At 30.5% G+C, this 17,392-nt stretch overlaps 1 protein-coding gene across 5 annotated transcripts in view; it reads left to right on the forward strand.

Annotated features, from left to right (window-relative positions):
* Nucleotides 1-287: 287 nt before the first annotated feature.
* Nucleotides 288-17,392, forward strand: part of LOC142333248 (E3 SUMO-protein ligase RanBP2-like) — a 128,865-nt gene continuing 111,760 nt past the window's right edge. For all 5 annotated transcript variants that reach the window (XR_012758568.1, XR_012758569.1, XM_075380242.1 and 2 more), the window contains exons 1-3: nt 288-462; nt 10,032-10,257; nt 14,490-14,672. Coding sequence is in view for 3 of the 5 variants with exons in the window: in XM_075380242.1 (XP_075236357.1) it covers nt 373-462; nt 10,032-10,257; nt 14,490-14,672 (499 nt within the window). In the remaining 2 variants the exon portion in view is untranslated. The remainder of the gene's footprint in view (nt 463-10,031; nt 10,258-14,489; nt 14,673-17,392) is intronic.

Here is a 17,392-nt window from a genome sequence, read left to right on the forward strand (position 1 = left end):
TATTTTATTAACGATTAATAATTCTGGTAGAAAAAAGTTAATAGTTCTGGTAGAAAAAGTGTGAATACAATTTCTGATAGTATTTAAAGTTCGGAAATAGTCAACACTTCTTTTTTTTGTTCAGTAGAGCAGAAATCCTACATATTATTGTTCTTCTTTTATCATGAAATGTCTTCTATTCACTTTACTAACTATGTAATTTTATTCAATTTTTTGGAGTTTAAATTTTTTATTATTAGTTTAAATTATTTTCTGTAATGTAGTGTGGCAACAATGTTGTTCACATTTTGGTGAGAAATGCTGCGTTTCGTTTTGCTACCTATGTGGTCTTAACATGTTTGTTTGTTCTCGTGTTAATAAGTGATTTTTACAATGTTGAAAATTATTTTGAGAGAACGCTCGAAAAGAGACGTTGACCGATATGTTGATGAAATTATGCGCAAAGTTAAAAATGAAAAGGAGGTAGGTGACTAGAATATTGTACCGCCATTCTGACCGGTCGGCTTTTTAAACCGAAACGACAGTTAAGTTCGTTGTTTTGAGAAGTAATTCACTTACATGATTTCTATTGATAATCTTTCTTGACTCTACTGTTAGGACTTCTACTATATCACAAATAAGTTTTCAATTTTAATGTAGACTTTTTACTGCGATTGCACAACTGAAAGTAGGGTTAAATATTTGTAGTGCACCGTAATGAAATGGCTTTATCTTTTCTGCTAAGTTAATTGCGATTGTATTAAACATTGTAGTCGCTTTATCGAATTTGAATGTTTGTTGAAATAAATTTCGATGTTGTCATACTTCGACAACTTAATGCAAGGTGTTTATTTGAATAAAAAATTACTATTAACAAAAATAAAGCATGGAGGTAGGTTTTCGCATTAATTGTGGTTTCAGTCATTTTTTAACAGTGCTTAAATTATTTTGTAGAAATATTGACTCCTATGTAATCATTAAACTTGCGACTTAAAATAATTTTACTATTAATGTATATTTTGCATAAGATATTGTATGCAACAGAATCAATTTTATAATTTTCAGTCAGTATTAAAGCCCAGAAAATGCTTTACTTAAAAAAAAATTATGTGATTGAGAATATGACTGAATTTCTATTGTTAATGTTGATAGGAAGTCTGCCTTAGTGAATCATTTGAGTGTAATTTACTACTGCTTTATATTTAAGTTACCTGTGCTGTCATGTTATTGATCAGTCTACTTGAAACAAATATTGCAGCCCATTTCATAAACAGATATTGTTCCTTCCACTGATACTTGAGAAAACCATAATTACAACATTTTTTCTCATTTAATTTAACATAGTTTAACCCTGTTACACATTAACAACAGGTTTAGTTAATTACCTCCTTTTTTTATTAACATTGTTTTAAACATAGACACTAATGACTTATTTTCCAGATTGATGTCGATCACTTTTTTGAATTTTTCAATTTGTACTTGTAAAGGTTTTTTAAGTTCAACATATATTGTGGGTGCATAGTATATTCCATATTTTATATATATGGTTTATATATATTCAGCAGCATCAGTCTATTGTGCAGCAATTTTCGCTCAACATTTTTAATTTTATAAAACTTATTAGCAGACCTCTGTATCTATATGAATGTAAAACTGCCATAAAAAACTTTTTGGGGATTATTTTTTTGGCAGCTGTTTTTATTTGCACCAATTTTGTTTTGTTTTCACAAATAACTTGCTTTACGGAAAACTGTAACTCCCTTATTTATAAAGACATCATGGTAATTTAAAAACCAGAATGTTCAGCATGAAATTGTCCAAACTGATTAAGCTATTTTCTTGTAAGTATATTAAGGAAGGGGTCAATCCATTTGAAGTGTCCCAAAAAAAACATAAGCTGGTTGTTTGACCAATTCAAAAAAAAAATTGAAACTTACCCACTTGCTTCTTACATGTTTCAGCAGCTTAAAACTATTTTTTTTTTTTAACTTTTTATCTAAGCGATTTACATGTGGCAGCCATTTTTGTTATGGTGTGCACACCTTTTTTTGTTATTGTAAGGGTTTACAGAAAAAAATCATAACTAAAAAACTATTGGTCCTGGAAGGATGAAACAGAAAGCAGTTTAATTATATTTTCTCAAGGTAAAAGATTGGTCCAGTGGTTGGTCTCGTTATTTTTCTATGAGAAAATTACTAATAGTTAAACATGAAAAACTGTGAAATTTCACTTTTGGTAATTTTTTCAAGAGGCAGGGATGGCATACATAGTTTGAATTATTTTTTTAATTGTTGGTATGTGTTAATAGTATTACCATAACTAATATTAATGGTGATATACTTACCCTAAAGTTTTATGAATTTTTGAAAATAATTTTTTAATATTCAAATTTTGGCTTCAAATAACTATGATGGGGCTGATGATAAAAATCTCAAATTTGCATAACTTTCAGTGTTTTTGTAGATGTTTATGGGAAATAAAAAAGGGTCATTCCATGTGGGTGAAATTTGTATAAGTTCCCTGCTCGACCCTCTACAATTTTGATGAAATTTTTATAGGATGTGCATTTGGGTCTTACATGAGGCCTTGCCAATTTACAGCAACATAAGTAGTGTGGTTGGGCCACTAGCCATATTTTTGTGAAGGCTACGTTTTTGATATGCAACTTAAATGTATAAATCGTTAAGTTTGTTTAATATTGCTCATGATATAAAGGACCTATCATGCTGAAATTTAGTAATCCTGTTGAACTTTTTCAGTATAATAACTTGTAGAACAAAAGCTCAATTTATAGAAGATCTGTCACAATGTGTTATCAAAGTGGCTCGTAAATCTTGCAACAAATTTGAACCTAAATTTTATTAGCCTGTATCTACTGAAAGAATAACTTTCTGAAGCTGATTCTTTAGTCTTTTGCAGCCTGTCAACATGTCATAAAGCTATGCAATTGGCATCTTGATTGCTCAAATAATAGAGTTATCTCAGTTCAAAGTCTACTCAAAAATTTATTAGTCAATTTTGGCTCATTTTCACAAGGCCATATCACCAAGGGATCACTCGAATTTGTCTCTTTACCACAGGTTCCCAAGCATGATTATAGGTGTCTGATTTTTTCCCAAGCCTGATTGCACGTGTCTTTAACAGGTTACCAAGCTTGAATGTAGGTATTTAACAGGTTCTCAAGCCTAAGGTGGTTATCTTTATGATTCCTAAGCCATAGTGATAAATTTTCATTGATTTAGTTGCTGGAATGTGTTGATGATAGCAATTCCAGTTGCTTCTGGCAAGCTATATTGTCAACCCATTCTTGTTACTGATGGAGTTGGAATGACAGAAATAATGTGTTAGTCTGGAATCTAACAAATGTCCTGTCTGGCTGGCCAGTAAAGTGAACGTACAGATCCATGGATGCACGAAACTGACTGAGACATCATTTTCTTCATTTGAAACTTCGGAGACATTACCAGTACATTGTTTTCCATCATAAATATAGGCAGTGTATTAGCCTGCCTGTAAGGCTGCAATATTTACATGAGAAACAGCTATACTTTTGACTTTGGTCAACATTTGCCACAAAGCAATTTGTCATTGGATACTCTTGTAATGCAAACTTTCCTTTCATTCAATGGCACAAAGTGATGATTCTCTCTTGTTCCTGATACTGTGCAGCCATTTTTGAATCTTTCTTGCACAGTTTCTTCTTTTGAATTAAAAATTAATTGGATTTTACTGATATTCTTTGTATGGTATTTAAATAAATCATTTTGTGTCAAAATCTGGTCCAGTTGGTCTTGCTCTTACTGCCAGGCGCTCTACAGTTCCTCCAAATCCATCACATGGAGATTTTCCATGGCTTGTAACAAAAAAGTTCTATTCAGCTGAGATTCCGAAGTCATTTTGATGGTGACAAAGATTCAGGAAATTTTTATATTGTGCTACTGACTCATCACTGAAATAGTGTGTGTGATTTTTTCAAGGCGACATTTCAGATCTTCTATTAACTTCACAAAAAAGAGTATAGAACAATTGTGTCATGCTTCAGGCTGTCACAACACAGTAGCTGATTCTGTCGATGTCCATATTGTTTAAGAAGTACACAACAAATTGGTATAAAGTTGCTTGGCTATTATCTCAATGAAAACCTTGAACTGCATCTTAAACAATGAATGAATAATTTTCTGCAAAATCCATTAATATTATCAGGTCTGTTAGTTTGAGGATTTCCTTTGTGCTTTAGGTGCTTTGGTGTTTAACAATATAATGATGAGTGGAAAGTTTGTCAATTTTTGAAATCAGGCTTTCAATAAAATCTTGAGTGGTTGGTTTCTAATGTGTCTTATCAGTGTGCACACACTGTTTGAACTAATAGTAGCTTCTGGATCAAAATCTTCAAAACTGTTGCAGAAATTCTTTTCCAGGGCAAATTTCACAGTGGTCTTTGGATTCCAAATCATACACTGTTTTAGCAGTCCTGTAATCTTTGATTGGACTGATTGCAAGCATCAGTTTTACATTTTGGTGTATAGTGGAAACAGACTTAATGGGTTCCTGCAGTATCTATAGTGATGCACCATTTTGGTCTCAATTCACAAAATTAGGAAAATCCAATTTCAGACCCATGCTGAAGTCAATATCCAGCAAACATTTCTTTCAAATTATTCAGAAATAAGTATTTTTGCATCAAAACCTTTTTCCATCTATTCTAATTGATACACAATCCTTTTTACCTGGGCAAATTCGGCTAAACATTACTATTCTTTATTTTACAGCATCTGGAATCTTGCCACATTTGTTTTTTTTGTGCCAGTACACCATTTTCTGCCTTTAAGTTTCTAGCTGCTTTTACCATCCTTTCTCCCATCATGAAATTCTTGCATTACCTCGTTTGTAGTCCAGCTTTGAGGTACTAATGTCAAAATCTGCAGTTTTCAGGCTGCCTTGACAATTGCAACTTCTTTCAGTTCTTTAATCAGCTGCTTATAATCTAAGCATTCACGACATGCCTTGCTTGTACCCTAGTACAAGCACCTATGTTTGAAAATCATTTGGGTCAAAGTCTCCAGCAGCTCTTGAGTTTCACTTATTTTTCGTTTTGCATAATCTTTGGCATCCTTTGTTGATACTCTGAAATTTTAGAGGGGAGACCCCAATAGCAGTTATGCTATTGGGGATATGCTAACTCTGGTTCATCTTCTGACTGGATTGAAGTTGACTGAGGCTGTAATCCTTTCTTTGATGCAAATTTTTTTTGACAGTGAGAAATCTTCTGACCACATTTGATTTGTTCTTTGTCACAGCTTTCAATTGATCTGCTGTTTTCACATTAACAACCCATAAGCCCTTTTTCATAGAACGGTTCTTTACACCAAAAAGATTTCATCAGGATTTCTGTAGAAATTCATACTTATCCAAATATATTGCTTTGTGATGAAAGCATATTTGGGCATTTTCAGCAAGACATAATTCACTTGTTTGGTTAAGTAATTATCATTGTTCTACTGAAAATTCTTTCATTTGTTTGAAGCCTTGTTGAGGTGTTTTTTTTTCAGATGACATGCAGAATTATCTGCAAAACCAATGCTGCATGGCATTAAAACATTACCTTCAATATACGTGGAACTTCAGTTCAATTTTAACTTCCAATTGCCTTTGCTTTCAATATGTGATTTGTAAAACTGCTGAATATTTCCACCTGAAACAATTGAACAATCATAGATGGTGAAAACTGTTGTGGGGAATTTTGGAACAGGACAGAAAAAACTTAAATGACCAGATAAACATTTCTAAAAAGTCAGACAGCTTAATAAAAATTTTACTTTCAGAAAAACACATTTAACTAGTAATGACAACAGGCTTTACATCATTTAAAAATGTACACATTCAAAAAATCTGCTCATCCTTCTCACAAAAGCGCCCTTCGGAATTATGATCAAAACATGTTTTTAAACTTCATTGTTATCTTTAAACTAGTCTGACTCAAAAATGTTCCCTTTTGAGATATGTCCTCTTAGAAGTGTGCCAAAATTGATTAATAAAATTTTTAAGAAGACCTGAACTTAGATAACTCTGTTATTGTTTGAGCAATCAAGATATGCCATTTGCATAGCTTTTTGATATGCTGACAGGCATGTTGTAAATGATTTATGCATGATTGACAGGTGTGATTCTAAAGAATCGGCTTCAGAAAGCTATTCTTTAAGTAGATACAGGCTCATAAAGTTTGGTCCAAATTTGTTATGAGCCACTTTGATAGCACATTGTGATAAATCTTCCATAAATTGAGCTTCTGTTGTGCAACAAAGCTATTTTACCCAAAAAGTTGAACAAGATCACTAAGTTTCAGCATGATAGGTCCCTTAGATCATGAGCAATGATAAAAAAACAAACTTGACGATTTATTCATTTAAGTTCAATGTCAAAAAAGTAGCCTTCACAAAAATGTGGGTAGTGGCCCAACCATACTACTTATGGAGCTGTAATTTGTCAAGGCTTCACGTAAGACCCATATGTACATCCTGTAAAAATTTCATCAAAATTGGAGAGGGTCGAGTGGGGATCCTTAGGCCACTTGACATAAAATGACCAAAATGTTTCTTGTCTTATACTAGTAAAAAAATTATAACCTCTCAAAAATCTTGAAAAACCTGTTAAAAGCAATACCATTTTGACTTGCTAAATAAGTACTCCAATGGGGTTTCTTTCTTCTTTACACTTACATTGAAGTTGAGGTTTTCAATATTTTTAAAATAGTGTTTTTTTAAATTATTAATGATAAGTCGTAGTTTAATGATAACTTAACCAACAACCTAATACAATTTTGATTAAAAAATATTTGTAAAACTTACCCAAACTGAGATTTCAATGAGTAACCTACATATTTTTTTGGTGGTGGGGGCAGACAAACCGTATGTCCAAAAGGTATCACCTTTAATGGTTTTTTCATGATTTTTGAGAGGTTGTGGAAATTTGAGATATTTATCACCAGCCCTAACAGAGTTATTTGAAGTCAAAATTTAAATTAAAAAAAAAAGTTTTCAAAAATTCATAAAAATTTTGGGGTAAGTATATCACCATTATTATTATTATTTCTGGTAAAACCACTAACATACACCTACATATAAAAACATAATTCAAACTGTTTATGATGCCATCCCTGACTCTTGAAAAGTGAATGACCAAAAGTGAAATTTCACAGTTTTTCATGTTCAAATTTATTGATAATTTTATCATAGAAGGAAGAGAGATAGATAAATAAACGACTGGACCAATCTTTTACCTTGAGAAAATATGAATAAATTGCTTTTTGTTTCATCCTTCCAGGATCAATAATTTTTTAGTTATGATTTTTTCCGTAAACCCTTATGATCACAAAAAATAAGGTCTTGAGACATGTAGGAAACAAGTGGGCAAGTTTCAGTTTTTTTTTTAATTGGTCAAGCAACCACCCTTGGGTCACTTCAAATGGATTGACCTGAAGTTGGTTAAAAAATATATATATATATTACAATTGAAATTCAATTTTTGAGGCCAATATTTTTCATGATGGTAAAGAGTCTCAAATTGATTATTTTTTCCTATCAAAGATCTTGTAACATGGCTTGGAACTTACGTTTTAGCCAGGAGACTTGCCTTTTTTTCCTATAGTCCTTCAACGATGGCCAATTGGCTGTTTTCATCCATTTTCAATGCCTTATATCTGAAAAGGGAGTAAGTGAAAAAATTTGAAAATTTTATGCAAAACACTTCTTCCAAACATAAACATTCTGTATACATTTGATTACTAAGACTTGCTTAGTTTAGGAGTTACAGATTGAAAATGCCAAGCCAGAGTATTTTCACACTTTGAGTGCTGCAATAAGGTTATAATTTCATTATATTAGGTGTTTTTATTTTTTTATTAATAAAACACAGATTTCATTCCAATAATATATGATACAAGTTTATTGTACAACAGACATAAAATTGTTAATGTGTGAGAGCATAAAGAATGAAAGCCATTAATATTGTTAAACTAATAGTGATGGTTGACAAATCATAATTTTATTATTTCCTTGAAGTATTAAAAATTGATGAGATTTCATTGCACAACGTTTTTGATGTATTATATATTCTTCCAGACGTGGTTGTTAATTTGAGTAAGTTTTTTCAAAACATTCTTTATGGGGGAACCCAACAATGTCTTTTTTAAATAACTGAAAAGATTATCTGGGACCTGATGGATCGAAAAAATGAACCAGAGCCTAGCTTTCTTGGTTTTTCTCCTTCACTCATCCAACCCACAATTTAAAATCATTGATACAAAAATGTTATCTTGGATTCCTATAGAGTTTGTGTTAGTAAAACAGAATAGATATGTTTGATGGTCTTCAAATTTATTTGATCTTGATGTAGGAGATAGCATTTTATTTGATTATCACATAAGGAATGAACTAATGGTAATTTCTATTGCTTTTACTTGTAAGCAACATTCAAAACTCTGTTTAAGTTTGTTCTTTGTGGAGTGTATTTCTTTTGATGGGACAAATATATATTTTACACCTGTAATTTTGTCAAACATATCTATTGGAGTCAAAATTTGGTCATTATATGGGCTTTGCAAGCTAACCCTTGTCACCTCTCGCTTGGTCGTGCCTCCAATTCTATCACAATTGTTCTTGCCATGAGAAGAAGCGAAGACGTTCCACTCGGCTAGTATTCCAGAATCGTTTATATGTTGGCATAAATTAATGAAGTTCTTATTTTTATATTGGCTACTGGGACCGTCGCTAAAATATATCAATTCGTAATATCAGGTAGCACTACTTTTAATTATTAGCTTTCATTGAAAAGTGTGTATAGCAGTAGTATTGCGAGAAAGGCTATCACTTATTGTACATAACAAACTTACTACTCTTACAACAAACTTTGCCTTCTTTTTTTAAAGTAAAACATAAAGGGAAGCTTTAAATTTCATTTTGAACAGTAACTTACACTGAGCTTAACTCCCTCAATCATCAATTTAGCATTTTGATGATATTTGCAGACACAGACACTCTGCATACCAGATGAATCTGGCAGAACATGCCATTTTGGCTGCAATGAACAAAACATTGATTGGCCTGCTTTGTGGTCAGGGTATTTTACATTATACAGACTAAAGAACTCATTTAAGGAGATCATGATTAATTGCTTTTTTTTATATACTTTACGGTTTTTTATGAGTGTTGAAACAAATTCTTTCTTCTTTGGACATAATTGACTATTTTCATAATCTTCATAAAATAAAATTACACTCTTAACAATCTCTTCACTAATCTTGTTACCTTGAATTTTTGAAAGATGTGGTGGAATATCTTGTTCATTCACTAATTGCCTCATCATATTTATTAGATGACGAGACACACCAGATTCTTCAACAATTTTATTTATTTCTTGACCATGAATTTGGCAAAAGGCTGATAATTTTGATTTTATAATCTTTACATTTTTGTATCATTTTTACAATTCTCTCATACTCATTTACCTGTGTGTTACAACTAGGCTGATTTTTTTCTTCAAAATCCTCCCAATGAGGTTTCCAATTTTCCTTTTACAGCAGATGCAATTTTTATCAGTTTTTTCTGTAGTGCGAAATGCTTTTGTTCTTTATTTAATTTCATTATTGGGTAAATCCATGTCAAATCAACCAATGCATAAAACTTTAATGTCAGGAATTTGGTTGATTTTATATATATTTATACCTTTACACAACATGTTTTAAAATACTTAATTTCAGAATTTTTGGAGTACTCTTTTTTGACTTAGGATTTACTTAATTCTCAAAATTTTCTTAACACCATGTATTGAAATCTAAATCTGCGAGGTTACTAGGGTTAATTGATATGTTATCAGGACTGTTTTTTCTTCAATTTGTGTTTAGTGAATTACGTGTGTTTATTATTATAATTATTATTGAGTGAACTTGTGTAATTATGTAACATTAGCTTTACTCTCATTAAAGATTTTGTTAATTTACTGAATAAGAATTGTTTATGAGGTTATGATTAATGGATATTGGACTTTATTATTTTTAGCGAAATTTACGTTGCTACCATATTGCCACCCAGTATTTTAAAGTTGGTGACTATGCGTCTGCACGGCGTTATGTATGTATGTATTTATCAGCCAAAGAAGATTCTCCAATGGCTCACAAATTGCTTGGACAGATATTTGAAGGACTTGGAGAAAAGGAAAAAGCTGTTTCTGAATATAAACGATCACTTGAGTTGGAAAACAAACAACCAGAACTTGTATTAAAAAGTAAGTTATTACTTTTTAATAATGTAGTTTTATAAGACCGACTTTATTTTTTTTTACAGTTAACATTTTAGATTTTTGCCTTCATTTCTTTGCCTCTTTTTTGTAGCATTGCTGTCTTTTTTTTTTTCATGAATTATTATGTGGAAATCAAGTTTTTTAAAGTAAGGGTGACTGATGTAAAAACAAAAGTGAGCGATATAGAAAATATATTATATATTAATAAACTGTATACTAGCTGCAGAGGTGTGGCTATGGCATGCCTTCCGCAGCTAGGCTCTGCAGGCGGCATCTCGAAGTGGGATTATTTATTTTTTTTTTGTCTTCAGTCATTTGACTGGTTTGAATGCAGCTCTCCAAGATTCCCTATCTAGTGCTAGTCGTTTCATTTCTGTATACCCTCTACATCCTACATCCCTAACAATTTGTTTTACATATTCCAAACGTGGCCTGCCTACACAATTTTTTCCTTCTACCTGTTCTTCCAATATTAAAGCGACTATTCCAGGATGCCTGAATATGTGGCCTATAAGTCTGTCTCTTCTTTTAACTATATTTTTCCAAATGCTTCTTTCTTCATCTATTTGCTGCAACACCTCTTCATTTGTCACTTTATCCACCCATCTGATTTTTAACATTCTCCTGGGATTATTAGGTGTCCAAAATTGATTACCTCTTGTATAAAAATATTTTTTTTTTTTTGAATGATGAAAATTGGTATAACGAAAGTTAAATTAGAAATTTAACTCTAGAAATTGATGCTAATGAATTGGGATTTTCTGCTAGTGATAGTTAAATTCAGTGCCCACTTTTTTGTTATAGTTGATTATTTTATGAAGAAAAACAATCACATAAATAAAAAAAAATAAAAAATATATTACTAATATGTATTTTGTATATATATCAATGTATAATAATATAACAAGTATACACCTGATCACCATGAGATATGTCCTAAAAAATCGGGATTTTCCGCTAGTGATTAGTACACTCTGATACTAAGCTAAGAGGGATGGACGGACACACACACATACAAATATCCTTTAATAGGGTAGGATATGTATATAATATATAAATATCATCTATATGTTACTATTCAATGCAAAACATTTTTCATGTCATTGCACTAGTTTCATTATTATGTTTTAAAAAAATTTCCCCCCCAGTGATTTAAATCAGTTATTTCATTTTTCAGTTCATTATTTTCAGAGCTCTCTCATGCAAGCCATCATTTTAAATAAAGAAAAAGGTAGTAACTATTAGAGCTGAGTTCAGGACCATAATGAATGATTAAAAAGATTTCCCAACAGAGTTGATTTAACACTTGAACTGTGTCTTTGTTTTTTGTTATGAAGCATTGTCATGTAGAAATAAAATCCTGCTTGCCAGGATCCCATATCTTTTATTCTGAATAACAAGAGTTTATATTTACATTTACATACTTCTACAATGTAGTAACTCTGTAAGTGTTATTCATTGTCTCAAAAAAACAGTGATTTTAAGTTACTTGTTTGAACTTTTAGCTTAAATTCTTAGGCTCTAATGATGAGTGCCACATCATTCAATGAATGCTGCTTTGCTTCAGTATTACTGTATAATATCAAAGATTCATCTCCAGTCACAGTGTTAAGCAATTCATTTCCTCCATTTTGGTAGCACTCTAGCAAAACGTTTTTCCTTTTATTCATCCATCTGTTAACATTTTTGGCATCCACTTAGCTTACAACTTTCTTTAATCAAGTTTTTCCATTAATATTTTGTAAATTGCTGATTGTAAAATGTTTGGAAATTTATTGGATAGTTATGAAACTATAAATCATTTGTTTTCACAAATTTTTTCATTTTCCAACAAATAAATTTTGTTCAGACAGGCAACCAAAAAACTATTTTCTTTGTCATAAACATTTGTCCTGGCCTTTCAAAACACTAATTTCAAATTTCCCAAACATACATAAGATTGTAAATGTTTTTTGAACTTCAGCAGCAGGTTTTTTTTTAACCATCAAGAAGTCAATTGCTACTCAACCCTCGACCCGTACACTTTATGTTAATTTACTTTACTACTAATTTCAATTAGATTATGCACATTGACTAATGTGAATATGACTAGAATATTGCTGCTAGTAGATTAATATTGATATAAATAAACATCAGGAACTTTTCCTTTAAGTGTCAGCATTTGGCTTTCTTTTAGAATAATGTAAATGCTCCTTAGCATAAGCTAGAATGACATTGTTGCATGTTGCTGTTGACACCGTAATGACTGGCCCACTGGCTGCGACTCAGTGTTGCCAGATTATTATCAAAACAGCGATTCAGTATTCGATTGATTGTAGTGTTATTCTCTACTTTATTCTTTTTAATTTTTTTTTTCGTTCATAATAAACATATACCATACAATAATCAACATAGACTGTACAAAAATAAACATACATAAAAGAAATGTAAAAAAATAACGAAATGAACTAAGAATACAGAACAATAATAATGTAGAATAATACAAAATATGAAGGATAATTTATTCAGACAGCATAAATTCCACCCTAAGTTTTATCAGGATCGATGTGCATATTAGGTCCACCGATCTCAAACGGATTATTTAGTAAATTGTCTTCGCACACCTTATGCATATAACTGTTCCAGTTGACATAGTGAATCCTTTACTGTAGCAGTAAATGAACGTGACAGTACGAAAATCTAACTGTCATTTGATGAGCCGATTCCGTGTCTCAATTGTTTAAACTCATGACGGTTTTTTCCGGAGCAAACTGAAGGCTCTTTATACAAGAGTATAAATTTTCATTTCATGCCCATTAGCACATAACCGTAGTTTATGTAGAACATCTTTATTATACTAGAGTTGAATAGTTGTTTCATTCTGAATTTGACTGGTCAATTGTGAATTCATTTTAGCAAATACTATGTTTTTAGAAAAAAATGAGAACTATGTTTTTACGAAAATAATAATAATGATTGAAGACTTCAACTCGCATTAATGATTGCGGCTATGTTGTCATTCCATCCTATCCTGAGGTGCATTTATATTATTTACAACAGGATGAAATGCTGTCACTTAATGAAAAAGATACAAACATTCTACACTTGTACTGCCTTGTTTGCAACAAATATATTTTCTGTAATTTATTTTTATTGTATTATTTAAAAAGTTATAAAATTTGTTACTTATTTGGTTAGTTTTGCTTTTAACAGGAAGTCACTATTATTATTTTATTATAGGTAACCTAGTTCTTAAATCAACGTTATTGTTAATTAACAAAAAAATAATCTTTAGAGATTTTGGTATAAGCGACTATTTTATGGATCAAATTTTAGCCTCCAGACATATATAGTTGACAGCTGATTACAGGTAACATGTAACACCCTTGTTTCATGATCTGTGGTTCAAAACTCAGGGAATCTATTAGAATTTATGTAAAAAATAACAATAATATATAAAAAATTAATGGTGTCCAGTAATTAATAAGTACCCTTATTTATGCATTGTATGTTCTTTAAGTATATATCTTTTATGTTAAATGAAATGAAGAAAAGGTTAACGACTTACCCTGATACCGTTTAGTTCAGGTTTTATATATATTATAAAAACAAATACACTATATCCGCTAGATACAGTTCAAATACAAGGTTAAGAACTCTCCCTAACTTTGACTCATCCTTTTCATAGTAGATTGTGACACTAGTATATATATATATATATATATATAATGAAATTAATTTAAAAAATTTAATTATGCATAAGCTTTGTAAAATTTTGGCTGATAGTAAAACGCCTACAGTTAGGTGAGTTAGTGTTCCAAGCTTTTATTTGAACTGTAACTAGTGTTTCTAAAGTACTTTTTAAATAATTTGTTTAATATAGTGGTATATATAATATTTGAAAAAATATATGTACATACTTTTTTTTTTAAATGGCTGTGATTTATTTAATGTTAATAACGTTCTACCATTTAAACGGAAGCTCCTGTTAGCATTTTTAACGCTGTCAGTCTAATGTTATTGAATATTTTTATTTTACTATTATTTGAAATCTTCATTTTTCAGTTATCTATCTTCACTTGACTTTTTATTTCTAATAGAACCATAGGATTGTGATAAATTTGTAATTTTTTTTTTACCAAATGTCTCATTGATTTGTTCATTTATATCTCAATTTCTTAAAATTACTAAATTAAGTGTCATCTAGTTTGGATTTCATATTTATTTTTTTCTTTCAGTATGTCAGTTAATTAATGAAAGTGAAGTACATTTTGATTTAGAGAGGGCACGATATTGGTGTGAACGTGGTGAGGAGATGTTTCCACATGATCCAGCTATATTTCGTCTCAAGGAACGTCTTCTTATCAGTAATAAAGAGAATGGTGTTTATAATGTAAAGGCTTTTGAAGATCTGATACGTTGTAAGTCATTCGTGTTCTGTGTATATAATATGTAAAACTTAAATTTTATTTTCCTTATTCATGGTAGTTTTTTATCTTGTGAAACATTGCATTGTATACAAAATTTTAGCAATTTCATTCAAGGTAATAAACATAAAATCATGAACAGCTGAACGTTACCAAAACGTGGTGAAATAATTTCTCATTTGTGATTGAAATGCGCCCTGTGCCCACAACTGAATATTTGAAGTTCCCTTATGCTTTTTTTGATGAAATGTAGCATCTATATTCAAGATGATTAAAAAAAGAATTCCACTTACTTTAGAAATAATTTTGGTTAATGTTTAATCTCAAGATTTTCTGAATAAAAATTTGTTCTGTCTGGTTTTTTCTATACTCTAGTTAACAAATTCCAAACCATCAAAACTTTATGATCATTATTATGTAGCAATTTCTCTACAGCATGTATTAAATCAGGTGTAGAAGTTAACAAAATAAAGTTATTGTTCTATAAAGCCTACAAAATTTCTTCACTTTTCAGAAAGATGTTTGTGCCTTTTGTTATATTCTCTTTGAACACCGTGAATTTGTACTTCTATCTTTTTTTAACAACTTTTTCATATTTCTACACCACAATATTTAGTATTTGTTTTCTAAACTGTTGTCATCTTTTATGTACTCTGAACATATTGGATTTATGCCTTCTGTTGTCATCTGCTGTTATGGCCTATGGACACTTTTCTTTCTATCTCGATGGTCTATCACAAATTTAATTCATTTTACATACCAGGTGTAATATCTGATGATCTTTTTTGTTGATTTCCTCCATCAACCATTTATCAAAATGGATCCCTTGTCATAATAATTCAAGTCAACCATTTTACTCATTCATAGCGTTTTATATAACAAAAAAGCACTATCGTGTTATAATGTTGGCAATATTTCACTGTTTTCCCAATCTTTAAATTTTTAATGCATTTGGTTTGTTTAAATGGTATATGAGAGTATACAATCTACTTTCTTGAATGAATACATTATGTAGATTTCATGTGACAGAATTTTGTTAAAATTCTCATAGGACTTCAAGGTTAATCCAAGTTTTTCTTCACTCTTCTTGACTATCACTTAATTCCCTTGCCACTAATCTTTGTATTCAAGAAATATAACATTATATTCCTTAAACCAAGCTTTATGTATATACAGTCAAACCTGTCTAATTTGAACCTCAAGGGACCAATATTTTTTATTATTTAGGAAGTTTTCTATTTAAAGATAAAATAATGAAACTTAAAAATTGTACAAAAAAATTTCATAATTTAATAAACATTTATGTTTATTAAATCTATAATAATGTATTACAGTACTAAATTACATTAGAAAGGACAAAATATGTATAGTATGTAAAAATAAAAAAAGTGAAATACAGTACAATACCTGTAATTATTTCTTGGAAAAAATCTGTAATTTTTTTTGTTTTTTTTTCTGGCAGATTTGTAAATCAAGGACATTCTCAATCTTTACGAATACACTCTCTTACTTCGCTTGAACTTTCGAAGGTTATTTATTGTGAATTTTCCATCTTTTGCTGTAATTGTAATTTCTACTTTTTCGTTATGAATTGTTGAATGTGACAGACGTGATGTCATCATCGGTTGGAGTGGCACTAACTGCAATATCATCAACAAAGTGTGCGAACAAGTCAAATGAAATTTCATCCATACTAATGTTAAAGTTTTTACAAATTTCATTCCATTCTTCTTCTGAAATTGCGAAAGGGGCTACAAATTCATCTTGATATTTTCCGAATGAAAATCCATAAGTTTTAAAGCGATTAACAATTGTTTCTAGGCAGACATTCCTCCACGCTTTATCAGCGAAAGAATAAGACTGGATGTTACTCATCATACAGTGGCACATGTAGTTTTCGTAATCGACTACTCTGGTGACTGGCAATAGAAATAAACAAGTCGGAAGTTGATTAACGTAGGTATTGCAGTGCTGGATAAAATTCACAGTCCACACTAATGATTGCTATACACTATTAAACTGATTTACTGCTCTATGCTTCTTTGGAAATCAAGTATAGTATGTAAATTCTTTTTTGAAAACGTTTGAAAAAATGTTTCCATCAAAGAAATAATATGTATATCATATCCTTGAAATTTTTGAATAAAGTAGATGATTTAATTCGATTTAAAGAGGATTTTTCAAGGGAACAAAGTAAATATTCGATTTAGGGAGTTATTCGAATTAAGGAGATTTGATTTAGGGAGATTTAACTGCATATATAAAAATCAAAAGCTACAGCATACAAGAATATTAATCAAAAGACATTTACAAAAAACAAAAATAAAAATAAATAATTAAATATGGATATGTACAATTTACTTGCATAGATTGTTTAAAACAGCCGTCTGTTTTAGTTTGAACTAAGTCCTGGTACATATTTTTTTCGATTAGCAGCTGCATTTCTGATTTTAAAATAATGCCTTTTGGTAAACCTTTTTGTTATGGAAGTCAAGGAACCAAAAAAATTAGATTGGAAACAAAATTAGGTTCACACCAAACCAAAAAAATTTCATTCACAAAGCTGTTAAAAAAGATGGACTAAGTGATTATAATTAGGAGGGAAATATGTTGAAAAATATTTAATTTTTTTTATCAGTTGCAAATAAAAATAATGGTTTTTTAATTTTCGCTTTACTTTTTGGCTTAGCATAGTTGTTTTCATATTCTTCGTA

This window comes from Lycorma delicatula, chromosome 12 (assembly GCF_047948215.1).
Source record: "Lycorma delicatula isolate Av1 chromosome 12, ASM4794821v1, whole genome shotgun sequence".
Classification (NCBI taxonomy): Eukaryota; Metazoa; Arthropoda; class Insecta; order Hemiptera; family Fulgoridae; genus Lycorma; species Lycorma delicatula.